Here is a 27,877-nt window from a genome sequence, read left to right on the forward strand (position 1 = left end):
GGAATTAGTGTCCCCAGCACCTGCAGCATACCTCAGCCCTGGCTTTGTATGTACGAGACTAGGAAGTCTTGGGATGTCAAAGCTAGCCCCAAATATATACCCTAATGTGTAATGTACACACACCACAAAACACAAGAACCTCCACACCCTTTAAGAGACTCCCTCTTGCATGGCCTAACCATTGCCCCCAGGAGCTAGGCCACTTACATGCAAATTCCACCCCTGCCCCTACCAGTCACTCACCAGTTAATTCAATCCATATTACTTGCTAACTGGCAAAGCATGACACCTGGAGCCTAAAACAATAAGTTCCCCGAGCGCTCCCAATAGCATCTAAATACTCCTTGACTAGGGTCAGAGGAGAAGTGAGGTTTGAGCACATAAAGACAGCTAATATAGAACTGAAGAACACTTGGAAGTCTTGATGCATGAGCAGGGTTTACTTCTAGAGTTGGGGTGGGGATGGGGCCCCAGTCTATTATACAGGCAGAGAATAGGGAAGGGAGACCTAGAGTAAACTGGAAGGTGGCCAGCCCCAGGAGACCGAAAAGAGTAGCTGATATTAAAGGCTTTTCCTTCATTGTTAGGAACCACAGTGAATATTCTCCAGGCCCTCCAGGGAGTGCATACACCCACCTGCTCTCTATACTCCACACAGAATCTGCCTCATCCTTTCCCTAAACAAACCACACGTGACTCCCAAAGTCTTGCCCCTCCCTCCGAAGTCAACCACTCGAACTCACCCCCTCCAGGAATTCTCCGACAGGGCTGGGCTGGAATCCAGAGGCCTAGGCTTCTCGAAGACAGTAGAGGAAGTAAGGGTCAATTTTTCCTCAAACTTAAGCCTAACCCCTATCCGTACCCACTGACTGCAGTCACGTGGGCTGCCTGTCCGAGAACTCTTTCTGTGTTCCTGTTACTTGTGTGTACATACACACACATGCACCCGCACAAGCAAATTCGGAGGCTGCTGCTGCCCACCCTGTCTTGAGGCAGGGTCTCACTTAACCTGGACCTTGCGGTTTCATGTAGACTGGCTGGCTAGCGAAGCCCCAGGGTCTGCCGTCTCCCACCCAGGACTGTCCTGGTGGGAAGAAGTTGCAACTGTGAGGCAGCACACTCACCTTTTACATAAAGCTGGGGACCTGAACCTGGGTCTCTCTGCTTACACAGCAATTGTTTTATCACTGAGCCATTGCCCCAGTCCCTTCCCTGAACTTCTACCCTACCTACTTTACAACACCCAGCTTTGTGTTTTTTTTTTTTTTTTTTTTTTTTTTTTAAGAGAAGGGTTTCTCTATGTAGCCTTGGCTATTCTAGAACTTGCTATGTAGACCAGGCTGGCCTCAAACTCACAGAAACCTGCCTGCCTCTGCCTTAGTGGGAGGAAAGACAACTGGCTTTAAAGGCATGTGCCCCCACACTGGCCCAACTTTTGTTTCCTTAGCATCTTCCCAGGCCCTCTTAGGATCTGGTTCCCAGTGTTCTTCCACAGCCTCTCCAGCTACGGTGCAGTTGAGAGTCCCACTAATTGTGTCCATCACAGCTTCCTAATTTGAAATGATTCAATAATTGCCTTTTGTTATTTGATTCACGTCTGACGTCCCTACTTCATCATCATCATCCCAAGGAGGTCATGGATGGTACAGTCTGCCACTTGTGCCGGTGCACAAGTAGGTACTTAGCAAATACTTATTGGATGATTGTCAACAGCCAGATATGCTCAACACCTGCAGGAAGGTTGCAAGCTTTACTGAGGGCCTGCCAGGAATGGCCTTGGCCCTGGGCATTCCCCCATGCCCTAGTCTTAGATACCTGGCCTGAGGAGAGAAGGAAAAGGGTGAGGGGTGGCTGTGGCCCTACATTAATAAAATCTAGACCAGGCCAGGTTGGGAAGAAGGACATAGGAGTAGGAGGGGTGATAACTGAGAGACCAGAAAAACTTGGGATAGCTGGCTGGCCCTTAGGGTTTCCAGTCCCCAGTCCTGCCTCGGACTGCTCTCTGGCCAGGATCAGTTTTCCTTTATCAAGAGCACCCGCACTGTGAAAGAAGCCAAGAAAGGACCACAGAGGTCGGAAGCAGGAAAAAAAAAAAAAAAAAAAAAAAAAAAAAAAGGCCAGCTTTCGGAGCAGAGGGCGTGGCTAAGGGAGGAGCCCACAGGTAGTTGTTTCCTGCTGAAATGCCTGCAGAGGTCTCTGTGTTGACCAGGTTGTAAGGAAGAACAGGTCCACACTGGTCACTGCAGAGACTAAAGGCGTGTCCCACCGTCTATTCCCCTTGGCCATTTCCTGCCGAGAAGCCTGGTTCACCTTTCTAGCCTAGATCCTGGGATTTCTCACTTCCGAGCCCATACCTAGATCCTGCCATCAAAACCAGCCGTCTACTCCTTCCCTTTTCTACCCAGTCTCCTTTGGGGGCCCTTGTCCTGGGCCATGGCCCTAAGGGTGGGCCTGGGACCTGGGCAGCTGGAAGCTGTGGTCATTCTGCTGCTTATCGGATTGCTCCAGTCAGGAATCGGTAAGTGTGGACCGGCGGGGAGGGAGGCTTGGAGAATGCTCCGCTGAGAGCAGGCAGAACCCCCCTTGTAGAACACAGCCTCGTCCCGAATTCACGAATCTCTGTGTTCCTACCGTTTACCCCTCTTCTGTTAGTCCCCTAATCAAGTAGTTGCCCTCTGGGAAAGCGGTTGGTATGAAGGGGTCTGGAGACTCGGGTCAGGCCTCCCCGCCAACTCCTCTCTCTCTCTCTCTTTCCCTCCAGGAGCTGACGGGACGGAAGGTGAGGCTTTCTGCGGGACTTGGGGAAGTGAGGGCGCAGCGGTTCAGTCCCCTGGCAGGTTGTAGGAGAACTTGTTGCCCATCTGAACTTGTTCACCTAGCCACACAAAGTGTCCCAACAGCTCTGAGTGTATGGAATCTTGGCCCTTGTTTTATGAGGAAACTGAGGTAAAGAGAAGCAGTGAGTTGTCCGAGGGCATAATCGAAGCCTGACTCTCAGTGTGGGTACATGAGGTGGTTCTGAGGGAAACTATGCAGACCAGCCTCTGCACACTGCTTTCCAGTCCGAGCATAACAATTTAGTGGCTTCGTCTCCTTATCTAAGCTCCAGTTTCTTTGCCTTGAAAAACTGACAGCACTGTTCTTCTAGGGCTGTAAGGTGGACCAGGAGACTGGGAAGTGAAAGCCCCCTGGGGCCTAGATGTGACTCTTCCTCACTTTTGAATAGTAGCCTTTGTCACAAAGGAATGGAGGAAGAGCCTCTGCCAACTGCTAGCTTGGGGGTGGGGGGCCGCAACCTGAGAAATCCAATTTCGTCTCGTTCAACCACATCCATAGTGCCTGTGTGCCCAGCAAATTCGGAGACAGGGTGGGAACAGGTGTGGAACAGGTGTGTCCCTACGTAACGCTCAGGTTGGTGCAGCTGGAACAGTCATAGGCATGAGAGCAGGTGTCAGCCTGGACACTGCAGAGAGCCCTAGAAGCTCAGAGTGACACCTGTGACTCAGTTGGATTGATCGGAACATGCTGTGGAGGGGTTGTGCTCCAATGGTTCTCTAGCCTAGGGAAAGGCGGGAAAGGCATTCAGAATAGAGTGCCCGGTAGTAACCGAGGTCCAGAGATAAGGAGTGAACAGGAAGTGTGCCATGGGGTAGTCAGACGACAGTGCCATATGTATCTGCAATTTTAAAAAAATTCTTTAAAATTGAGTATTTTGCCTGTGTAAATGCCTGTTTATCCCGTGAATGCCTGAAGCCCTTGGAGGTCAGAAGGTATCAGATCTCCTGGAACTAGAGTTAGGAGCAATAGTGAGCTGTCATGTGGTTGCTGGGAACCAAATGCAGGCCTTTGCAAAAGGCCTTACCTCATCTGTCCCTGGGATGTATCTTCAGGTCAGTATGGCGCCATGGAATTCAGCAAGACTGATTTGGCCAGATTTATGGTTTATATATTCAGATTTGTAAGGAGTAGACTAAATAGGAAGCAAGAAGGCTTAAGAGGAAGGGGCTGCCATGACACTTGAATAAGACAGCACAGGGCACTGAACTCACAGCTGCCAAGACAAAGATGGGGGGACCAAGGTCGGGGATGTAGCTGAGTAGGAATGTATTTCCCAGGCTCTGAACCAAGTCTTTGTGTTGATGTCAGGGTAGTAGAGCTAAGGACTGCTGTGGGGGCCACAAAAGGGCCTGACCTTCCCTTCCCCTTTTCCCTGGGCAGCCTCCTGTGGCGCAGTCTTCCAGCCACGCATCACAGGTGGTGGCACTGCAAAGCCTGGTCAATGGCCTTGGCAGGTCAGCATCACCTACAATGGCATCCATGTTTGTGGCGGGTCTCTCGTGTCAAATCGATGGGTAGTGTCAGCTGCTCACTGCTTTCCCAGGTACCAGCTCCATCGTGGAGGGGCAGAGGGAGGGTCAAAGGTGGGTTGAAAATGGAGTTTGGATGACAAGGGCCTGAAATTCCAGTACTTGGGAGGTAGAGGCAGGACCAGAAGTTCAAGGTCATCCATAGCTACTACACAGTACATTTAAGACCAGCTTGGAATACATTAGGCTCTGTCAGTCCAGATCACAGGTTGGACTAGTTCCTAGTGTGGGCTTAGGAGTTAGTATTCTTAAGCCACACAAAGAGGTCATGCTTTTAAGCCTAGTACTCAGTGGGCAAAAGCAGGTTGATCTCTGAGTTCAAGGCCAGCCTGGTTGGTATAGAGAATCCTAGGCCAGCTCAAGATACATAGTGAGAGTCTCTTTCAAAAAGAAAAGAAAAAAAGAAAGTAATCAGAGGTAGAGTGAAGAGTGAGGAGCATGGGGTAAAACTAGGCCCCTGAGTGTTGCTTGGGATCAGAATCTGAGTGAGGACAACATAAGGAACAGGGGTCAGGGGACAGAAGAGCTCCCTCAGGTCCTACTCTCTGCTTCTCTGCCTGCAGAGAACACAGCAGGGAGGAGTATGAGGTAAAGCTGGGGGCCCACCAGCTGGACTCCTTCAACAATGACACTGTGGTCCACACAGTGGCTCAGATCATCTCCCACTCAAGCTACCGTGAGGAGGGCTCCGAGGGTGACATTGCGCTCGTCCGACTCAGCAGCCCTGTCACCTTCTCCCGCTACATCAGACCCATCTGCCTCCCTGCAGCCAATGCCTCTTTTCCCAATGGCCTTCACTGTACTGTCACAGGATGGGGTCATGTGGCTCCTTCAGGTGAGGTGGGACACTGGGTACAAAGGTCAAGGAAGGGAGGCTGAGTTTGGGGACCATGAGTAAGCACATTGTGTCCTCACAGTGAGCCTCCAGACGCCTAGGCCCCTGCAGCAGCTTGAGGTACCACTCATCAGCCGTGAAACCTGTAGCTGCCTGTACAACATTAATGCAGTACCTGAAGAACCCCACACCATCCAGCAGGACATGCTGTGTGCTGGCTATGTGAAGGGTGGCAAGGATGCTTGCCAGGTAACAGATGAGTCTACCCTGAGAGGGGGAGGGCAGAGTGGAGCTGCCATGGATGATTATTAGCCAGACGTCTGTCCTGACTGAGCTATTTTCTTTCCTTAGGGTGACTCTGGGGGCCCACTCTCTTGCCCTGTGGAGGGCCTCTGGTATTTGGCAGGCATTGTGAGTTGGGGTGACGCCTGTGGTGCCCCCAACAGGCCTGGAGTATATACTCTGACTTCTACCTATGCTTCCTGGATCCACCACAACGTGGCAGAACTCCAGCCCCGTGCCGTCCCCCAGACTCAGGGGTCCCAGCCGGATGGCCACCTCTGCGGCCATCATTCTGTCCTCAACTCAGCTGCAACCCAGGGATGGTTAAGGCCTGCACTTTTCTTACCGCTGAGTCTGACCCTGGGCCTCTTCTGCCTTTGGCTTGAACATTAAGTTACTTAATCCTCAAAGCTGACCATGCTTCCAGGATCACAGCACGCCAAGGACATGTGCCTATTCAGGAGGGCAGCACGCCGACTTGATCTCTGAGCCCACTCTTCTGCATTTGCTCCTTGGGATTATAATCTAATCTAGGGCCTCGAAGTTTACAGCCTGTGGAACGGACCAGAAATTCTAGCCACCTTTCTCTACTATCTGCAGCTTATTGGTTAGGCTCCCATGGAGTTCCCAGAAGCTTCAGCTAGGAAAATCAGTCCCCACTTCAACCTGTATCTAGCACACAGCAGTGGCCTAGCTGACTGCTGCAGAAGGCTGGCTTCAGGGCCCTGCCCACCCTGCCTGATGAGCCTTTCACTTTGTCCTCTTGCCTCCTAGGCTTTGCCGTCTTCCTGACAGGGAAGACAGCAGCCTTAATCTCCTGGGCTCCGGAGGACTGAGCCCCCACCGGAGCTAGCTGGGGCTTGGATCAGGGTGAGGAATAAAAGGAGCAAGGAGTAAATGTTTTTTAACACAACTGGCTGTATGTGAGACGAAATGAAGAATATCACCCTTTGGCATCTCTTCGTACCTCCAAAGTCCAGCACACAGGAGAATTTACTTTATTAATAAATGACACAAAACAGATATTTTGTACACATATTTACAGGTTAGGGGCCAGGACACAGATCCAAAGGGCACAGGCCACTCACTTCTTGGAAAGCTTGACTTGTTTGTGCTTCGGGGGTGCCCACTTGAGGCAGACAGAGTCCACTGTGGGAGAAAGGAGGCATGAGAGGCAAGCAGGGCCTCTGGGCCCAGGCCAGGTTTCACCTTTATAGGATGAGAACAAAAGGGAGCCTTGGACCTGGGGGGAGGGGATCCCAGGAATGAGTAACCACCTCTAGGCTGCCATCCTAGAAACTAGTTCAACTGGTTTGGGATCTTGAGGAGCCAAAAAAAAAAAAAAAAGAGGCCTTGGTTCTTATCCCACCCTGCCAAAACACACCACACACACTCCACACACCTGTGATAGGTGGTTTCTTATACTGGGCGCTTTTGAGGTGTTCCTCTACCAGCTTAGGTGTGACACAGATCACATGTTGGCCCTTCCAGTACTTGACCATGTTGAGGGACTGCAGGGTGCTGATGATGTCATTCTGGGTGATACTGGTCATCTGGCTGTAGAGAAGGATTCGAGCACATGTAATCAGCAAAGGGATGAGAGACAAGATCCATGGCCAATCTTTCTGTAGGGTTCCAAGAGATCCTTCACAAGGTCCCTAATGGGACCTGGTAGAAACCAAGGCTCTTACCTAAGATCTTTGATAGACAATGTGCCCCGGAAGTCTCGCAGGATCTCCAGCAAAACCCATGACCAGTAGCTTCTGTAGCTGAGTTTGCCCAGGTCACTCAGTGGCTTCTCTGGGGAGCCTACAGTACTCTCAAGCTTAGAGAGTTCATAACCTGGCAGTGGCAGAAAGAATCTTAAAGATCCAGTCTCTCACCACCCCAGCCCTCAGCATCCCAAACTACAGTACCAACATTCTAGGCTGCAGCAGCTACTCACTGAAGGCAATGAGAAACTTCCCGTAGCCGCGCCGCTGGTAGGGAGGCAGGGTCAGGATGCAGGCCACGTTGTTTCCATCTGGGGACTCCTTCTCCTGTAGAGTACGGAGTATTCAGGTGCTTTGGGAGTGCTAGCCCCCATCCTAGTTAATAACACCCTCTTCCCAGGCTCTCCAGTCTAGTACCTTAGAAAAGTAGCCAACAATGTGAGCCCCTTGCCTATCTACTTCTGTCAAGATGTAAAAGACAAAGGGCTCCACATCAAAATACAAGGTCTTGTGGTCCAGGAAAAGCTTAGCCAGCAGACACAGGTTCTGACAATATATCTAGGGATAAAAGGTAGAGACAGGGTAAGCAAACACGGACAGGGACCAGCTGGCAACTACTCTGCATCTAAGTACCAGGCTGCACAGAGGAGCCAGAGTCAGGCAAAGGAAGTAGGCCCCTTCTCAGAACACAGAATTCAAAGCAGAAAGTAGTCATCCAGTCAGTGAGGTGGTCAGGAGGCTCAAAGTGAAGTCTGTTTGCACAGAGGAGCTGGACTGGTCACAGTTTCCTTTCTATTATTTATTTGTTTGAGATAAGGTCTCATTGTGCAGACCAGCTTCCACTTATCCATCCACTCATCCATCCGGGGTTTTACCGTGTAGACCTTGGCTTGGAACTTATTTTACAGATCAGTGCTCGGCCTGCCTGTCTCCCGAGTTCAAGGATTAAAAGATCATCATGCCCAACTATCTGACACTTTTAAAATATTAAATATTAAACTTTGTTAATGGGGAAGGGAACCCATATGTCATGGCACACATGTGAAGGTCAGAGAGCAACTTCTGGGTGTTGGTTCTCTCCTATTTTGGGTTCCAGGATAAACTCGGGCAGCTGGGCTTACATAACAAGCACTTTTACCTGTTGAGCCATCTAGCTACTTTTCAGGGCCAAATAAAGGGTAGGCATTACATGCAATAATCAGCTTCAATCTTTACAAACAGTATCTTGTGTTTCAGAACAGGAAACTGAGGCTCAGAAAGAAAAATGGCTTAGGTTCCAAGGCTGGTGAATGCCAGGGTACATGCTTAGCTACCCAGGCTCTGTCTTATTCCCAGGTGAGCCTGAAGCAGTCAGTACAAAGCTGCTAAGCAGAAGCTGGCAACTGCCAACTGGAAAGGCCTGAGCTGTATGCAGCTGGACACGTTTGCTGGCCTCAGTCTGACTGACACACACACGGGCCTGCTAGGCCAGTGCTGGAGAGACAACAGCACCTTGTAGTTGGCTTCCTAGTACAGATTTAAAGGGTTTGGTTTTTTTTTTTAATTTTTATTTTTGAGAAAGGGTCTTACTATACCTAGAATTGTAGACTAGACTGGCTTTGAACTCTGAGAGCGACCTACCTCAGCTTCCTGGGTATTGGGATTAAAGGCCTGTGCTACCACACCCAGCTCTTCTCATTTAAGGGTTAGACAATCTATAGCCTAGGTTGGCCTCAAATTTGTGGCAATTCTCCTTCTTCAGCCTCTTGGGTGCTAGGATTAGAGGATGCCTGGTTTTTGCTACCTCCTCACTTCAACTCTCTTATTTAGTCTAAGACTGTGGGAGCCCACCACTGCTGGTCTGCTGTGACTTAGGAAGCTGCTTCCCAGACTTTGGTGTTAAGGTTTCAAAGTTGGCAGGAGGTGGGGCTGGTAAACACCCCAGTTTCGAGTGGGAGCCCCTTCTGTCATCCTAACAGTTCATGCTAAAGGAAGCCAGAGTAGCTGGCAAGGGCTCCACAGGGATTCCCCTAGCACAGGGAGGGTCACCTGAGCTCCAAAGGTCACCAACGACAACAAAGGCCATGTTTACTAACAGCCTACTAGATACTAGGCACGTGCTACATACCTGACATTTGTGGTCTCATTTATGCAAACAGATGAGGTAAATAATTATGACTCGTCTTATGGATGCGGAAAGAGGAACAAAACAAGGTTAGGTAACTTGACTGAGGCTAGCCAGGAAGTGACATGGTCCTGTCCTCTTCATCTTGTACTATCTGGCCCTTCAGGGGACACATAAATACTTGCTAAAGCTCTCTCAGACCTAGCAGGCAGGGGCAAAGCAGGCCTCAAAGCCTATCCCTGCTCCCAGTAGGGTCATTCCAGTAAGAAGTAGGAACTCAGATAGCAGCTTCAGAGCAGGAAAAGGAAATCTCTACACTTTCAGGCAAGTATCTTTGGGTCACACAGAAAGAGGAAGTTGTCTAAAAAGCAACCTGAGGCGAGACAGTCTGTCTCTAGACTCCAGAACTACTCAAACAGAACCACCCTTGTCAGAAGAGGAAAGCCCAGGAACAGTCTGAGCTGGTATGCACCTGGCTATGTTCACCATGTATCAACACAGGCCAAGCACCAAGGCCACGAGAGACCTCACTCGGCCAAGAGCAGATGCAGATACTAAGTGCTGGCCTCTGCCTGGCAGAGTGATAGTAACCATGTAGAAAATGGTAGAATTTCCTACAATCCCTGGGCTACCAGCTTACCTTATGGTCTTTGCCATCCACTTCATATACAGAGATGTTGCTCTTTCGATAGATCTCCTTCCCGGGGGGCTGCCGCCACTGACACTGACCCTGGGGATCCAGGGAGGAACACTTCAGGCCTTTGGATCTCTGCCAGGTGGTTTTTACTAACCAATATGGCTGAGTCTCTGCCTCTTAGCTCTGCCATCTGCAGGCCCTATGTTCAACACCTTATATCCAGTAACCCTGGTTCCTCATCAGTAGAATAGGGTCCATTGTCTAATGGGCACAAAGAAGCTAATAGCTTGCTTAAGCTTTTTCCTAACCCTGTCATTCACCTCAGGTTCAGCCTTGGGAGACATCCTGCTGTGCTAGTGAAAAGCTCCCCCTTCCTGGGCTGTGGTAAAGCACTTCTTCCTACATGCTGACCCCCACTCAGAAAGGAGTCCAACACTAGGCCTCAGTAAAGGGCAAGGATCTTGAATAATTTGGTCTCCATTCTTTAGAAGAGAAACTGAGGTCTGAAGAGAGGCAGAAAGAGCTCTCTCTTTCTTTTTAATTTTTCCCTCCTTTCTATTTTTTGTTTGTTTTTGTTAATTTTTTTTTTTTTGTTTGTGTTTTCAGACAGGGTTACTCTGTGTAGTCCTGGCTGGCCTGGAACTCTGTAGACCAGGCTGGCCTTGAACTCAGAGATCCACCTGCCTCTGTTTCCCTTTCTTCTTTCTCTCTCTTTTTTAAGTTAATTTGTTCATTTTAGATACATTAGTGTATTTTGCTTATATGTATGCCTTTATGAGGATGTCAGATCTCCTACAACTGGGGTTATAGACAGTTGTAAACCAATGTGGGTGCTGGGAATTGAACCCAAGTCCTCTGGAAGAAGCCAGTGCTCCTGACTGCTGAGCCATCTCTCCAGCCCTCCGTCCTTTCTTTTTAAAAAGGTATTTTTAGCTGGGCATGGTGGCACACACCTTTAATCCCAGCACTCCAGAGATTGAGGTCAGTCTACAAACAAACAAAAAAAGATTTTTATTCTTAATGTGTGTGTGTGTGTGAGTGTATGTATGTATGTATGTATGTATGTATACTCATATGTAAATAAATACAAGTTCCAGCAGAGGCCAGAGGAGGGCTTTAGACCTCCGGGAGCTTGAGTTACAGGTGCCTGAGGGATGCTGAGAGCTGAACTTAGGTCCTCTGCAAGAGCATACAATGTTCTTAACCCCTGAACTATCTCTCCAAAGGCCATGACAACTTGGACTATGTAGCTGAGGATGACCCAGAACTTCTGACCTTCCTGTCCATCCGCTAGGCACTAGGATTATAGGAAAAACCACCACACCCAGAGGAATCTAGGGCTCTAGTAGTCCCTTGGGTATTTTTCCCCCAATTTCTCTGGACTCATCACTGTTACCCCAGGTGAGTGACTACCTCTGCTGAAGACCCAGCCTCACCAGATGGAAGCGGTAGCTCTTCTCGAACTTCATGTATTTGAGGCAGTACTCGCAGAGCCAGAGCTTGGGCTGCTTCCCATAGTCCTCTGGGAAAGGTGAGAAATACCAGGCATCAATTTCGTAGTTCCCAATGTGGATCTTGTCTACATACTTCACTTTGGTGATCTGAAGACAGGGAGAGCTCATTAGGAACAAGATAAAGGGCAGGGAGTACCCCATCTGGCCCCCAGAACCGCTTATGCTTACCGCCTCGTGCTCCTTTTCCAAGGCTGCTGTGGTGGGGTCCATCTCTGCATAGGTCTGGGGCAAGAGGTACACAGAGATGAACAGACAGTTAAAACTTCCCTCCTAGAGCTTAATGCTTATCTGGTGTCTTCTAGATCTCACAATAATAATAAAGTAAGCATAGTAACAATAATGTTAAATTATCAGTAACAAAAATGTTAAATAATATTAAAATCTCATCTGTTTTGATTGAGGCTGGCTCCTCTGCTATCTGCCTACTCACACATCCAGACACCTCAGTCCGGACCCTGGGCTAGATAAGCAGGGCCTAAAATCAGGTTAAGAGCTTCTGCTGTCGCTGGTCAGTGGTGGTGCACAGACTTTAATCCCAGCACTCTTGAGGCAGAGGCAGGCAGACCTGTGAGTTTGAGGCCAGCCTGGTCTACAGAGAGTTCCAGGACTGCCAGAGCTACACAGAGAAACCTGTCTTCAACAACAAGCTTCCCACCCCACAAAAAAGCTACAGCTGTACACTGGGTCTTATTAAATAACAATCTCATTTCCGTGTCTGGCCTAGACTTGCTGCTAACCTGGGTCTCCCTCCTGAACAACAGACTTCAGCAACTTTTGAGTATACTTGCGAATCCCCATCTTCTCACGGGATGTCAGGCAGCAGGTGAACAGAAAGGACCTCTAGGTTCCTCATCCTCTCAAACATCACTGCGCATCACTGGTCGACTCACTCTCGAACCTTCTTTGTCACCCTGGCAGCTGAACTAACCAATGGCCAACGGGGGTGCCAACTCTCTTCTCTATGGTTATCTCTGGAGTCAGTTCCTGGGGAATTTTCCTCTGAGCCACTCTAAATAATCACTGCCACTTTAGGTCTGGACAACTGAGTTTCCTTAAACTCTCTGCTCCATCTCAGCCCCCTCAAATCCATGGCGATCAAGACCTTTCTTCTGGCCCCCAACCTTCCACACATGCACGGCTCCCAGCTTGAGAAGCCCCTGCTTTCTCTCCATGCTGCACATGCTCACCTCGCCCTGGCACAGAGCACAGGCCAGATGAGTCAACCACAGAGCTGTCAACTACCACGTGTATTTTGCTCTTTCCTGTCCTTCAAGGCTCAACATCCTTCCCAAGCATCCTCCAAGATGTCTGACTCGATTCACTTTTTTTGTGTTGAGTTGTTAATGATGTTGGTTTTGAGACGGGGGGTCTCGGTATGTATATCACACTGGTCTGGAATTTGCCTTGAACTCTAAGCTTACAGGAAATTCTTACCTCATCCTACCAAGCTTCCCTCAGGTCCCCAGTGCTGTCATTACAGGTATGCACCATTATACCTGGCCTTTACAGAGAATTATTTCAATTACAGAGTAGTAAACATACAGAAAGGGATGAGGTCACTGGCCAATGGATGCCTGCCAGCTGCCACTGTAACTACCAAACACTAAATATTATTTCATTTTGCCTTCATAATGAGTCTTTGAAACAGTGCTCGTTATTACAATACAAAAGAGTAAACTGAGACAAAGAATCAAAGTCTTGGGGCTGGAGAGATGGCTCAGCTGTTAAGAGCACTGTCTGCTCTTCCAGAGATCCTGAGTTCAATTCCCAGCAACCACATGGTGGCTCACGACCATCTATAATGTAATTGGTGCCCTCTTCTGGCATGCAGGTGTAAATGCAGATGGAGCAATCATACATTAAATGAGTAAAGCATCTAGCCCAGGTTCACAGAACTGGCATGACAGAGTAGCCCTGGGTTGGCCCAATTCCAACAAAGACAAGAAACAAGGATTTTTATCTTCAGGTGTCTCTTTAAGCTGCATGTCTCAATGTTCACAGAACAAAATTCTTTTCTGCAAATACATTAAAGAACTACAAAACCACCATTTTTCTTCAATGTTGGTATTTATTTAGAATTAAACGTTAGAACATGGCATGGTGGTACACACCTGTATGCCAGCACTTCAGAGGTAGAGGCAGGGAAACTAGTTAAATGTCATCTCTGACTATATAACAAGATTGAGGCCATGTCTCAAAAAAAAAAAAAAAAAAAAAAAAAAAAAAAAAAAAGTCTAACCAGTCAACCAACGAAAATCGAACCTTGCTGAGAGTTGAATCACTCATCCATCAATATTCAGCCCACCCTGGTCTACCTGCTGAGTGAGAGTCACTCTATTTAAGTCAGAGAACAGCATTTTAAACCTGTGCGGTCCAAGAGAACGGCCATTAACTGCAAATGCTATTTAATCTCAAATTCATGACAATTTAAAAAAATTCTAATCAAACTGGACATGTACAGACTAGTACTGAAGAGCCACGGGTGACCAGAGGACCACTGCAATGACTAGCAACAGCCTACAGAACACTTACAACAGTGCACTAGACAATGCTAAGACTGGAGTCTTTCTAGCTTAGGGGATAGAAAACAGTTCTTACTAAAACAAGCTGGCATTGTAGCCAGCTGAAACGTCTATCTATGTATATATGCACGCATGGATTACAAGTCAAACAAAACTGCCTCAAAACAACATTTACCCTACAAACATTTTAAAGGGGAAATGGCTAAGAGGTTAGAAGTATTTGCTGCTTTTGTGGAAGGCCTGAGCTCCGTTCCCAGCACCCATGGGCCCCATGGTGGTTATAGCCATTTTCTAACTTCAATCTCAGGGAATCCAATACCCTCTCTAAACTCTGTGGGCACTGGATACACATGCATACATGCAGGCAACACTCACACATGTAAATCTAAAAATCTTTCACAAAATGTAAATGTTACATGCACCACACCAAAACAAGTTTCCAGCTTGGTGACACAGTGTCCAGAGAGAAAAGCATCACTGCACTGTGTCTGCTAAGAGCTTGCAAGGACATGCATAACCACACCATAGCTCATGACTTCTACAATGCCTTGGCTTGTAAATCAATGTAGGAGTGTGGGTCTGCCCCTTTTCTGAATTATTCCTTTCTCTCTTCTATCTCTCCTCTAAGAATATTTTCCTTGGCACTTCTGGTTTCCCTCCAAACATTTTGGGCTTCCTCACTCCTTTCTCTAACACTTTACTACCTGACAGTGGCTGATTGTCCACCATACATCTGACTTCCATGCCACTTTAAACAACATGATTCTTTCCCTAAACTTGACAGCTCGCCTGACTTTAAATTTTTCTTTTAAACTCTAATAAATCTGTTGAGCTTTCAAAACAGAAAAAAGGGAGAGGAAAAAAAGAGGGAGGGAGGGAGGGAGGGAAAGAGAAATAAAGAATGGGAGAAACATAATCCCCAGGAATAGTCTGGCTTGAAGACAGTTCTGAGCCATCCTGGGCTACAGTCTCAAGAGAGCAGATAGCCAGGCTTGATAACTCCTGTAATCCTTGGATTACACTTGGGAAGTAGGCAAAGGAGGCTGAGGAGTTCAAGATCAGCCTTGGCTATGTAGAAAGTTTGAAGCTAGCCTGATTACATGAGACAGTCTCACAAAACCAAAAAGGGCTATTGTCATGGCTTAGTGGATTACTGGAGCTTGCCACATAATCCTAGAGACCTGAGTTTGATCCCTGGATCCTACTTAAAAGTAGGAGAGGACTAACTCCACAAAGTTGCTCTATGGTCTTCATTCTCAAACCATGGTACACATACCCCTCCCCCCACATACAAGCACACAAACATATCATACATATACATACATATACTAAATATTCTGAAATAAATTTTACACACACACATACATTCACATATTTTGTTTTTGTTTTTTTAAAGAATCCTGATTTTGGATACCTTTATAGAATGTATCAAAACCATGGTTAGGGCCTGGCCCCAAGACAATGTACTTCCTAACAAGATTTCTAAACCTACCTGTGTTCCCTGTGTAAATTAAGATACTCAACAAAGGGCTGCTCTGCAACAGTAGTGGGGAGGGATGAAGTGGATTAAACCTAATACTCTGGCTTACAAACCAAGAGTGTTGGGAGTAACTCCTGCCTTCCTTTTAACCAGCTGTTCAATTTTCCCACGTTAACTTCTCTGAGCCTACTTCCTCATACACAAAAAGAAGTAATTTCCCCTGTGGTGATAAACCTTCAGGGAGGATTTGATAAGATTTTATAGTACTCAGCATGGTGCTGAATAACGAAGTAAATGACGGATTTTAGTTTCTTTTCCTTCCCCTGGGACTTTGAGTTCCAATCTTAACTATACCATCTTACTGTGAGAGAGCAAGCCCTTTCTCTCTATGGTTTTGTTGTGCCTGGGCCCTGAAGGGAAGGGGCAGGACCTTCTGAACGTGGTTGATCTCATCATGCTTCCGCTTCTGGTTTCGCGTGATCTTGCGCTCAGGCTGCTCTGCCAGCTCACTCAGGTACTTCTCAGAGTTCTTCTGCACGGCATCCTTCACTGTCTTGGTCAGAGCGAGTCGGTTCTTGTCCACCCATTCGTCCAGTCGCCTGTTAACTGTTAAGACGGACTGTGAGGGACTGCTTTCCTCCTTCCACCCAGGCCCCATGGCCCCAAGTACTCACAGCCCACATAGTGAACATAGAATTCTTCTCGGCCCTCCTGGTCATTCACTCGAGACTGAATCACTTCTGCTGAATCTGTCAAGAAAAAAAAAGGGGGGGATCTCAGGGGTAATTTCCAGAACTGCCTGTCCACATCTGCCATTTACCCCGCAAGGTGAGCCAGGTTAGAACTTGGGAGGGGGGTGTGCTACAGAGGACCAGAGATTTGGAAACTGAGAAAGCCTGGCACTTAGGTGTGTTTGGGTCTACCTCCACTCAGTGCTCACCTCAGCCACTCACAGGAGAACTAGCCAGGGATTAAGACAGTTTAGGCTTATATAGAATTCTTCCTTCACTCGTCCTAAATGACTGTGACTTTCTGAACCTTAGTTCCTTCATCTGGAAAGTAAGAATAGTGCCTACCTAAAAGAGTAAGAGTGGCTGACTGTGTAGCAGTGACAGATGCAGAGCAGAGCAGAGCTCTCTGTCCAACACTTGTCTGTCACTCTGCTATGTACTGCTGGACACAGAAAGCAGATACAGTAATGAATCACAAGAGATCTTGCTCTCTAGCATTTTCCCTGACAGAGATAGGCAGAGAATTTTAACAGTATGGCTGAGGTAGGAAAAAAAAATGTGTCAGAACATACAAGCAATTAACTTTGCCTGCAGGGGTCAAGAATGGGATCACCACAGGAGATAAAGTGAAGAGATGAGTAAGAACTAGCCAGGAAACCATGAGAAAGGTTACTGAAAGCAAGCACACATGATAAAGGGCACAGATACGCATTGTCTCTGAAGGGCAGAACAAGGCCTGGTCTGCCAATAGCCCTTGCTGGAAGTGAGTCTGGAGTGGTCTCAGACATAAATGAAAGTTTAAGGAGTCTAATTATGTTTTTGCGACAAGGTCTCTCTATGTAGTCCCGACTCTTCTGGAACTTGCTATGCAGACAAGGCTGGCTTCCAACTCAGTCTTCCCAGCACTGGGATTAAAGGTGTGCGCCACCCTGATCGACATTTATCTTTTTAGTGGGTAGGGGATACTCTTATATGAATATCCCAGGACAACCAGTAAGAATCATTGTCTCCATCTTGGGATAGAATTCAAATCACCAGACTTGGTGACAAATACTATTACCTCCTGAGCCATCTCAGCTTGGAGTTTATTTTAAACCCAGCAGCTTGAGGTTTATTTTGAATAGGGAAACAAAGGAAACATAATTTAAAAAAAAAAAAAAAGAACTGTGTTTTTATGATCTGGGCTGTCCTCTTTGCTGGCGATGCAGGGGACAAGAAAAATGTAAAGACAGACAACAACAACAAAACACCAATGACCATAAGAAACGAAGCCTGAAATCCAGCAAGAATGAGTGTCCATACGCTAACACTGTGTTCACTGCGTTCAACTTACTGGTGGCTTTACAGGAGACAGCAAGCATAATCTTTGACTCTAGCCTCCCATTACAGAGCGGGTTTCTCAACTCCCAAGATTCCGCATTCTTACCTGAGACACCACCCTCGTCCCAAGACTCCCAACCCCCATACTCCGCCCCATTCCTAGGCTCTGCCCCATCCCTAAACCCCGCCTCTAGGCCCTGGACCCCGCCCTCACGCCAGGTGCTATCCGGCCGCCGGCACAGGTACGTTTCTCCGATTTCCACGGTAACTTCTGGTTCGCCACGCGCCGGAGTCGGCGGAGAGACCCGGCCCGGGGACTGGGCAGGCCCCTCGACTGCTACATTTTCCCCTGGACCGGTCTCTCCCTCCCCTACAATTCCTGAAGATGTTGCAGCAACTGCGGCTGTTGCTCCCTGTGCCGCCATTGCAGTGCCGGAAGTGATTCCGAAGAGCCGCCAGAGAGGCGCTTTTAGTTCCGGATCAGTGGGGGCGGGCATAGTCTGAATGCTGGAGGTGGGGAGGTTGTGACGTGGCAAGGTTTGATTTTTGTGGTGCGTACTCGGGGCTGTTGTTGGTAGAAATTGGTTCTTTTTGAGAAAAGATCTAATTATATAGTCTTAACTTACTTAGAACTCGTTATGTAGACTATACTGGCTTCGAGATACACCTGCCTCTCTGCCTTTTGAGAGTAGTGCACCGCCACGCCCGGCCTCAATCGGATTTTTTGTGGAGTCGTTTGTTGTGACGTAGTCCAGGCTGACTACGTACTTGCTGACCTGGCTTCTCCCGATTTAGGATTCCAAATGCTGGGATTAAAGGCGAGCACCATGTACTGCCTTTCCCATTTTTTGAAAGGCTCTCCTCAGTAGCTAGCCTGAAACTCATTGAATTTGTAGCAGTTTTCCGGGGATTGCACTTGTGTTCTATCGTACCAAGTTTTATGGGGTGCTTGAGGCCAAAACTCAGGGGTTTATATATGCTACCAACCCTCTGTTTGCGTCTCTCGTTCAGGGTGGGAGCAAAACCCAGTTAAGATGGGGAAAGAATAGGTGTGCCAAATAAACTACCTTCAAAAAAAATTTTTTTTCCCAAAGAATTTCATGTAGCCCCTGCAGAACTCAAACCCAAGTGTGGCCAGGGAGAACCTTGAGTGCTCATTCAACTTCCATCTTCCAAATGTTGAGGTTAGGATGTCATCACGGGTTCAAGCATTGCTAGGCAAACACTACTACTGAACATCTCCAGTCAGCGAGGGATTGAACAGGGATACAATGAATGTCTTGGCAGTGCCTGGAGAATGGTGACCCTTCTCTGAGTACAGTATACCAATTCTCTGAGATTCAGTAAAGGTTAAACCATATATACATATGATTAAGTCACAGACTTATATAAGCTATATAACAACATTCAAGGTAAACTTATTGGTAGATGAATTGGAATGACACGTGTCTAATTTGCTGTTTAACTTACCTTTCTACCTACCCTACCACTACCACCAATGATCAGATAAGATGTGTTTTCCTTCATTACTGTATTGGGCCACCTATACCATTAGGTCGATGAATAAGCATTTGCTGTAAGAATTTTATGCTTGAGCTGTGCAGAATTGAGAAATAGTAGTGATTTGGAATCAGTTTGTACCCTGAGACAGTGGTCACCAATCTTTGTTCACCTTATTACAAGCTGCCATCAAATTAACTTCCCAGCAAGATGCCTTTTTTAGGGATTATAATACTTGCCAGCCAGGTTCTCACTAGATGGCTTACTGGAATAAAGTTCCTTTTCTCACCCCTATTGTTTAGACTGTCTGGCTCCTGCTACATGGTTTGCATACCCAGCATGTACTGATAACTTTTACAGTAGCACATACCATAGTGTGAGGTGGAGTAGGAACTGAGTAAACATCTCATTTAGACATTCTCTCAAAGTTCTTTGTTTCCTAATCTGGTTATCAGTCTTCATAACAGTTCTTAAGAGAGAGGCAGCTTGAGGTTGGAACTCAGAAACTGTGGCCCAAGAAATACCTGGCGATTGTGTATATTCAAAATGGCATTGGGAATAGAATAAATTCTTTGTGTGTGGCATTGAGGGGAAAGCTGGTTAGACTCAACATGCACTGTTCTTGTAGAGGATCTTAGTTCTGTTTCCACACCAAGGAGCTCACTACTGCCTATAACTCCAGCTCTAGGGGGATCCTAAACCCCTCTGGGCTCCACAGGCACCTGTGCAATGAACACAAACCTACAGGTAGACACACATACAAAAACAAGAGAGAAGGCACCAGGAAAACTGGTTACTTTGCTGTTGAGCAGGAAAGAAATTCAGAGCAGGATACCAGGTGCCTGGTATCCTAAGAATGAGAAGACACAACCAAAAGACACCTTCCACTCCAACCCTTTTCAGAATTGTTACTGCTTTTGCCCAGGCTTCTCCTACCTCAGTTGATACTTGATACGTGGCCTGACATCTTCAGTTACAGATGATGTCCTTCCTAGTTAAGGAGTAGCCTAGGTACAGTAAACACACACACCATGCTGCTCTCAGGCCAGTGTCAGCCATGATTAACATGTAAATCCAACTGTCTTTCCTAGAACTGTGTGGGGGCTGTAATCAGACCCCCAAAACTTCCTATCGGTGTGTGTGAGTATGGACCTACACGGGTAGTGCTTTTACTTGCTGAGCCATCTCACTGGGCCTGGACCCTCTTTGTTGCTTCGGATGCTATGTCTGTGTTGTTTCTCTGTGTGGATCACCTGTATGTACTCTCAAAGACTGGAATATGAGGCTCTTCCTTGACAACTACCAGTTGAGACGTGGTTTTGCCAAGCAGCCCAGGTTGGCCTTGAACTCATGATACTCCTGTATAAGTACCCCTAGTACTAGGCCCACAAATATGTATTACAATTGATTCTACCTGGAAAGACTAAAGTTTTCAGTGTAGGAATGTAAATACTCTCCCATTTCCACATCCCAAAACAGGGAATGGCAAGTGAGAGAATTGGTTACCATGGAGCTTCATTCTCTTATGTGTTCCTGAGGGATAATGTACTAGCTCTGGACTTCTCATTACAGTCTTTGAGCTCTCCCCTTTCCTTTCCTGCTTCACACTCACATTCTGCCCCCCCCAAAACTGAGGGCATTACAGTACCCCTTTAACAAATTATTTGGACACAAATCCTCCCCAGGATCAGCTTCCAGAGAATCCAACCTGAACGATCCTTTCCTATCTTAAAACCCATCCACAGAGCTGGAGAGATGGCTCAGTGATTAAGAGCACTGGCTGCTCTTCCAGAGGACCTGAGTTCAATTCCCAGCAACCACATGGTGGCTCACAACCATATTACTCATAAATAAAATAAACCTTAGAAACAAACAGACAAACAAACATCTACAGAGCCTTGCCTCCAGGGAAAAGCCCATGCTCCAAACACTGTGCTTTGGCTGCTCCCCGCCTCTCTAGCAAACAGCAGGATTTTCAATGTCTTAAGGCATTGCAGTTTCCCACCACTTTCCATTTGGCCCCCAGATACAATTTCCTGTTTGCCTCAATCCCACAGCTCTATGTACGAGAGGCAGGAGATAGTATTGACCCACACCTGCCTCAAGAAGTGAAGTGACAGAGGTCAGACACGGAATCAGGTCTGTCTCAGCACTTAGGAGGCAGAGGAGGAGGGAGCACAGAAAGTTCAAGGCAAGCCTGGTCTAGAACTCAAGATTCAAAGCAGCTAAGGCTATACAGAGTAATCATCTCAAGAAAAGGCTGGCATGTAGCTCACTTGAAGAGTGCTTGTGTAGCATGAAAGAAGCTCTGGATTCTATCCCTAGCACAGTATAAAAACAGGTATGGTATTGGATGACTATAATTACAGCACTTGTGTGGACAAGATGAGGATCAGAATTTCAAGGTCATCCTTGACCAATAGTGTGAAGCTAGCCTGAGCTACCCACAACCCCAACTCAAAAAATACATAAATAAAAAACAATAATAAAAGCCAACAAAAAGATCTGATTCTTCTATCCAACCACAACTCTGAGTTGAAAGTTCCCCTGAAGTTCTGTTCCACATAGTTCTGCTCAAGTGCTTTCTGCCCAAGTCCCTGGTCCTCCCTAAGAGAACTTCTCCGTTATCTGTTGAGGTACTCAGGTCGCTGCGTAACCTCATGCATTTCTTTTTACAGCCACAGTGGGCAGGCAGTATTTTTAACCTCATCCAAGCAGGAATCAGGTGGCTTAAAGGCTGCCCAGTCTAGTGACCTTTACTTCTGAAACTCATGACTCTCAGAAGGGAAGAGTCGGCCTGAAGCTAAGTCTTTTGGAGCCTCTAACATCGTCTGGGGCCCAGAAAGATTTATTCAGTGAGCAGAGGCTGCCAAAGTCACTCCCACTCTTGCCAAGTCAAATAGGCGAGAGTTTTAGAGTCACTTTTGCTACAGTGTCAAGACAGCCAGAGACTGGACGTGACCAGGTTAACTCCCGAGGCCTAGGGAACCCAAAAGGGGGCAGAAAGAAAAGCTCACCTGCCCTCCTGACATTTGGGGCCCAAGAGGGCATTCAAAATGCAAACTTTAATAAACAGCAGGTCAAATATGGACTCCTCAAGAGTAAGCACAGCAGAGCTGGTATTGGAGGCCTCAGAGACTCCTGCTTCCTCCCCTCCAAGACCTGGAGGCAGAAAGCAGTGAGCCTTGTTGAGGAGGAGTGGTACCCAGCTCCATCTAAGTCCACCTGTCTGAGGCCCTAAGCTCCACGAAGCAGCAGTGTGTGGAGCATGGTGGGCCCCTGCCAGGCCCAGTAGGTCCTACGAGGAGTGTGGCAGGCTAGCTGGCCAAAATCCACCATCAGATTCTGAAGCTTTCCTCCCGGCCATCAATGTGGCGGAGCCGTAGGTAGACATCTGTGCCAATGCCCTGCAAGGACTGCAGCTGCAGGGAGCCACCGAGATACTCCGCATAGGCCCTGGACGTGGGCAACCCGAAGCCAAAGCTGGGAGCAGTGGACAGGATGGGGCGTCAGAGGCTTGAGTGTCCTGGACTCCCCCTTCCCCCCATACTGGGCAGGTGGGACCTTACCCGTGCATAGGCCCTGACTGGCCACCACTGTGCATATCCAGGTGGCCAAAGAGGGGGCTGATTCGGGGGTCCTGAGTGCTGGCCTCAGCTGTGGTGAAGTGGTAGTCCATGACTCGATCCAGGTCCTTATGAGCGATTCCTCCACCCCGATCTGAGATCCTGCAGGATGTTGAAAACACAGATTGGTCAGGTCTAATAGGTCTCACCAGTCCCCTAAGCAGACAGTGCCGAGTCTGTCCCTGTTCTATCTAAAGGTGGAATGTGGCTTTATTTATCGTCTTCTACACTACTCAGCTCTCCCTGGGCCAACTGCTTCTACTTCCCCATGCAATTTGACATTTACTCTCAGCAATCCCCATCTCCCAGCTGCAGGTCCCTCAGCTGCAAACCCATGACAGCTCCTGACAATCTTAGGATCAAATATCTTTTCTGACCAGATCCAAGTCCCAGATCAGGGTAGGATCTGTTTCAAGATCCTACAGCAAGTTAGAAATTGTGCCCAGAGTCTTCATCCAACCCTGCCCTTTTCTATTTGAGCAAACCTGATGATGAGATCAATATCATTATTGGCAATGGTGATGACCACATCTGGAACATTGTAGGGAGTGTCTAGGTGACTCTCCATTGTGGCTCTCATGGCATTCTTGAGCAGCTCAGGCAGGATGTAGTCCAGCGGCATGGGAATGAAGGGGAAGCGGGCAGCCACGTGTCCGTTGATGCGGACTCGAGGGGCATTGCCGTACTTGTGCTCACACAGGCGTCTGTGGATAGAAAGGTTCCATAGGTGTCCCTAGAGTTACAATTCTCAACGTGAGGTGGTTCTTCTTCCCAGGGGACACTGGCAACACATGAACATACTTTTGCTCTTCGAATTGAAGGGCGTTTCCGGTGTTAAATGAATAGAAGCCAAGGGTTATACTAACCAGCCTAAAATACAAAAGAGCCCTCCACTAGTTTAAGATGTCAATAGTGGGGGGCTGCACCAGTGGTTAAGAGCAGACTGCTCTTCCAGAGGTCCTGAGTTCAGTTCCCAACAACCACATGGTGGCTCACAGCCATCTGTAATGGGATGCCCTCTTCTGTTGTCTGAAGACAGCAACAGTATACTTATATGAAATAAATGATTCTTTAGAGAAAAAAAAAATGGCCCTAGTGGGGCTGGAGAGAAGGTTGTTCTTGCAGGGGACCTAAGTTCAGATCTCAGTATCCATGCTGGGCAGCTCACAACTACCTATAACTCCAGTTCTTGGGGCATTTCTATGGCACCAAGCACAATCATGGCACACATACATACATGCAGACAAACCCTCATGTACATAGAAAACAAGTAAATCTGTAATCCCAGCACTAAGTCCCAGAACAGCCTTGTCTATATAGTGAACTCTGCCTTTAAAAGAATAAACTAATCAGTAAGTGAGTAAATCAGGGTCCATTGAAATGTCTCATGTGGTACATGGTAGCACAAATTTTTAATCCCAACACTTGGGGAAGCAAAAGCAAGTGAACCTATGAGTTTGAAGTCTGGTCTACAGAGTGAGCTCCAGGCCAGCCAAGTCTACAAAGTGAGACTAATCTCAAAAAAGAAAAATAAAGAAGTGGACTAATGAGTAAAGGTGCTTGCTGCTACGCCTGACACCCCTTGATCACAGATAGTGAAAGGAGAAAAGTGACACCCATCAAGCTGTGATACACACATACCCCTACACAAAGCAAAACTGGCTGGAAAGTGGCTCAGTAGTGCAGAGCACTGGGTCCTGTAGAGGACCTGGGTTTGGTTCCCAGCGCCCACGTGGTGACAGTCAACATCTTCTTTGTTCCCCCAAGCCTCTGCACACACAGTGCACAGACACACATGCAGGCAAAATACCCACACACATAGAAATAATGTAATTAAAAAAAATAAATCAAAACTAAGACAAAACCTTGCCCCAGACCATGCAAGAACTCAGACAGAAGCCTTCCCTGCCCGAGCCATCAACCCCCACCATTCCAGTCTCACCTGGCAAAATCCACCCACTTCTCAATGATCTTCTTGGGCGACAGACGCGTGCAGATGATGCCAACAAAATCAGGCTGGCAGGAAAGAGAAGGTCAGAACTAGCAACACTTCCACCTAACTTCAGCTGCCAAATCCCAATTTCTGAAATGTTAGAGCAGTCCCAGAGCCAGGCCCCACCCCCAAGGGGGCCAGTGGCTCAGGTGCCTTTTCCCATTTTACATTCTCAGGTCAGTCTTGGGAGTCAGCTCTACCTTGTCTTCATGTAGTGCCAAGTGATGAGTAGCCAGCATCCGGATCCCAAGTCTTGACGTCAGTGTTTTATCCAAGAAGTACCGGACCAGCTTCTCATCCTATAAAGAGTGAGTCTCAGAAACCTGTGCTTCTTCCCAACTCTCCTCCTTCAGCAGGCCCAATTCTCTATCACCTCTGACCTCTATGTGTTTCCGGCTCTCACGAAGACCCTCAGCTAACAGGGTCACCACATCCTTGTGGTCATCTAGCAGCTGTCGCACCAGCTGGCAATACTGGGCCTCATCTGCCTGGTCCTTGATCTGCAGGTCACAGAGTTATGAGTACAGGTAGTCCAACCCTGACCTTGGCCCCTTACCCTTATTCAGCCCAGCCTCACCGGAGGGAAGTCCGTCAGCTTCTGGAAGGCCCGGATGTATAACTCGTGCTGTAAGGAGTAAGTGTGGGACTTCACAGGGCTGCCACAGAGACTTGAGTAGAAAACAGTACACAAAGGGACCAATACCCAACTCAGTAAGGTCCAATCCCCAACAGACCCTTCCAGCTCTCATAAATATGTAGTATTGGCCTCTGAGGCTTAGTCCCATCCACACCTGACACCTTTCAGTCGGCCTGGGCTCCCTCCCCCATTTGCCTTGTGAGCAGTGTGCACACTGACTGAAGGTCCCCTCTGCCTTACCACATGCAGTATGGTGGGGTTGCAACCAATGATGAAAGGAAGGCTACGGAAACCCTTGATTCGGTGAGCAATCCTCACTGGTAACTCTTGCTGCAAGTAGCGGCCACTTTTCTGTAAGGAAAAGAGGGAAGGGCCTAAGTAGCTGGCTAGAACCCCTGGAACAGAGAAGGGAAGAGAGAAGAGCCTTACCAGAAGGTGGCTGCCATCCTGTGAGCGACCAGAATAGAGCATCATGGTGGGAGTGAGGCGGACTGAGGGCTAAAAGGGAAGATGCACTTTGAGCACCAGACATTCAAGATTAGCTCAGCCCTTTCCCATTAGACTTTCCAAATTAACTTCTGCAAGTCGCCCAAACACCGTACCTTCTCTGCTGCCACATCAATGGCTGACTGGTTGTAAAAGGAGGTAACAGTCTTGGAGCGTTCCCTGGCCAGCTCTACATGGTGTGTATCGGTGGCTGATGTTGAGCGAGCCCGGAGTGACAGTGAGGACCCCAAGAGGGGCCAAAGTGAAGACCCGCTCCGAGGGCCACTGCCCAGCACTGAAGTCAGTATCATTGTCCTGCTTCTTTGTTGAACTAGGGTGACACTATAGGACTAAGGGCCTGACAGGCAACGGTGATCCCAAATCGGGAGTAAAGAGAAAGTGAGTAGGCAGGGTTTTCTCCGGATTTCAGGAATGTGGTTCCCTCGAGGATGCTGACATGCTCAGCGCCAGCATAGCAGCTTTCATCTATTGGAGTGGTAGAAGGAGGTTTTAAGGATCTGAATCCAGATGGTTTGCACTATTTCTTCAAGTGCATACCAGTAGACCTGGACAATCTTGTCCAGCCCTTATAAATACCATCTCCCAAGATACAATCAGGCCGAGGTTGGACAACCCATTCCAGGTGTTCTACTCTTCCATGTAGAACAACCAAAAGGCTTGTGTGCACCCTCGGGGAAGCGGGTGGGGTAATCTCCAGTTCATTCTACCCATAAAACCTCTCCCCAGCTTACTCAGGTTCAGGATACCCCTTTACAGGGGTTGGATCTGACCCCTACTGGCGTTAGGGGACCTGAGACTTTGAAGACTGGCCTGTGTCCCCGCGACAAGAAAAGTTCTCACGGGAGAACTGGGTTAATGCAGCGAAACTGCGGTCTCAGAGTTCCCCGCCATAGCTCCCCCTCCGCTGGGTCACTTAGTATGGCCAGGGTCCCCCCCATATGGTAGGTGCCAGCCCCGGCCCATGCGCACTGCCGTCAGTGGTGGAGGCTGATGACCTGTGCTGCCGAGCGTCCACTGGAGGAGGGGTCTGTCTGAGTTACTATGAGTTATTCCACTTACCGCGAGGCCAGACGCCGGCCCGGGTCCGAACGGAACCGCGGGAGCAGTCGACCCACCCGGCTAGCCGAGCCCGCCTTCGCCCTCCCCAGCTGTAACATCGCGCGGGCTGTGTGTGCCCAGTGACTCCTGGGAGTTGTAGTTTGACCACAAGAACTCCAATAAGTTCCTGCCCTTCGGGCTATCCCTTATCCCTTCAGATGAATAGTTTGATTCCCTCCCCCTCTCTCTCAGTTACCAGTAGTCAATCATCGTCTCCGTCTTCCACTGTATAAAATAAGCTCCCTGTGAGCAAATGCTAAAGATACCCCCAAATCCTTAAATGTGTACAAAATAGACCCTGCCTGCTTCTTCTCCTCCTCCTTCTCTTCTTCTGATGTATTTATATATGAGTAGATTGTTGCTATCTTTAGACACACCGGAAGAGGGCATCAGATCTCAATACAGAAGGTTGTGAGCCACCATGTGGTTGCTGGGAATTGAACTCAGGACCTCTGGAAGAGCAATCAGTCAGTGCTCTTAACCGCTGAGCCATCTCTCCAACCCCCGTGTAGTGATTTCTTAATATTTAAAAATAAAATGTTAAGTAAAGCAAGAGCTTCCCTTGAAAATGTCCTGTCTTGGGGGTCGAACTCCTGACCTGCCAGAGGAAGTGAAGAAGGTCTCCCCTCCCCGCCTCCTTTTTTACAACTTCCTGGCCACAACCAGGAGGCCTTTCAGGTTTGGCTAAGCAGGCATAACCTTAGCACGTGGAAAATGGAACAGAGGAGGAGACAGCCTTCATAACTAGCAAAGGACTCTGAGTTCCCGTTGGGTTCCTGGACTTGCTGCTCACGTGGCTGCGGCATGGACAGGAGCCACCCAAGGCTGCGACGGCAGCGGCCAGTAGGCGGAGATGTCTGGCAACCACTTCACCCCATTTAACCTGGCTCCGGACAAACGTCTAGCGTCTAAATTGGCTGCAGCTGCCAGCTGTCTAAATTGGGCACACATGTGCCTTCGCTCCGGTTCACAAAGCTGCTGGCGCATAGGTAGCTGAGCGGTGGTTAGTCAC

At 48.1% G+C, this 27,877-nt stretch overlaps 3 protein-coding genes across 5 annotated transcripts; 1 reads left to right on the forward strand and 2 right to left on the reverse strand.

Moving 5' to 3' along the window:
• Window positions 1-2,409: 2,409 nt before the first annotated feature.
• On the forward strand, window positions 2,410-5,877 carry PRSS8 (serine protease 8; the record flags this gene model as incomplete). Of its 2 annotated transcripts, XM_080912504.1 has the most annotated exons (6): window positions 2,410-2,518; window positions 2,762-2,779; window positions 4,219-4,381; window positions 4,931-5,202; window positions 5,285-5,451; window positions 5,554-5,877. In XM_080912504.1, the coding sequence occupies 6 exons, from the start codon at window positions 2,434-2,436 to the stop codon at window positions 5,875-5,877; spliced, it is 1,029 nt and encodes a 342-aa protein (XP_080768630.1). The 2 variants fall into 2 exon arrangements, with proteins under 2 accessions (XP_080768630.1, XP_080768631.1); XM_080912505.1 differs by lacking the exon at window positions 2,762-2,779 and having other exon boundaries at window positions 2,434-2,518.
• Window positions 5,878-6,472: 595 nt separating this feature from the next.
• Window positions 6,473-17,929, reverse strand: KAT8 (lysine acetyltransferase 8; the record flags this gene model as incomplete). The annotated part of the gene is made up of 11 exons (XM_080912876.1): window positions 6,473-6,633; window positions 6,887-7,041; window positions 7,176-7,326; window positions 7,430-7,523; window positions 7,614-7,754; window positions 9,941-10,030; window positions 11,374-11,538; window positions 11,620-11,673; window positions 15,884-16,059; window positions 16,128-16,202; window positions 17,719-17,929. The coding sequence occupies 11 exons, from the start codon at window positions 17,927-17,929 to the stop codon at window positions 6,569-6,571; spliced, it is 1,377 nt and encodes a 458-aa protein (XP_080769002.1). The 3' UTR covers window positions 6,473-6,568.
• A 4,101-nt stretch (window positions 17,930-22,030) lies between these two features.
• On the reverse strand, window positions 22,031-27,071 carry BCKDK (branched chain keto acid dehydrogenase kinase). Of its 2 annotated transcripts, none has more exons than XM_080910909.1 (11): window positions 26,827-27,071; window positions 25,863-26,232; window positions 25,690-25,758; window positions 25,501-25,611; window positions 25,201-25,248; window positions 25,004-25,123; window positions 24,824-24,922; window positions 24,573-24,646; window positions 23,116-23,334; window positions 22,574-22,732; window positions 22,031-22,166 (listed from the first exon to the last, which is right to left on the reverse strand). In XM_080910909.1, the coding sequence occupies exons 2-11, from the start codon at window positions 26,055-26,057 to the stop codon at window positions 22,136-22,138; spliced, it is 1,125 nt and encodes a 374-aa protein (XP_080767035.1). In that variant the 5' UTR covers window positions 26,058-26,232; window positions 26,827-27,071; the 3' UTR covers window positions 22,031-22,135. The 2 variants fall into 2 exon arrangements, with proteins under 2 accessions (XP_080767035.1, XP_080767034.1); XM_080910908.1 differs by having other exon boundaries at window positions 22,031-22,487; window positions 26,827-27,064.
• Window positions 27,072-27,877: the final 806 nt, after the last annotated feature.

The sequence above is a fragment of the Micromys minutus genome, assembly GCF_963924665.1.
Source record: "Micromys minutus genome assembly, chromosome: 2".
In the NCBI taxonomy this organism is placed as follows: Eukaryota; Metazoa; Chordata; class Mammalia; order Rodentia; family Muridae; genus Micromys; species Micromys minutus.

Excerpts from the sequence above, each read along its gene's own strand:
- BCKDK (XM_080910908.1), bottom strand. The coding sequence starts at position 26,057 with ATGATACTGACTTCAGTGCTGGGCAGTGGCCCTCGGAGCGGGTCTTCA. Across the intron at positions 25,612-25,689 it reads AGGATGGCAGCCACCTTCTG|AAAAGTGGCCGCTACTTGCA; the intron begins GTAAGGCTCTTC and ends TTTTCCTTACAG. Across the intron at positions 22,488-22,573 it reads CAGTCAGGGCCTATGCACGG|CTTTGGCTTCGGGTTGCCCA; the intron begins GTAAGGTCCCAC and ends CACTGCTCCCAG.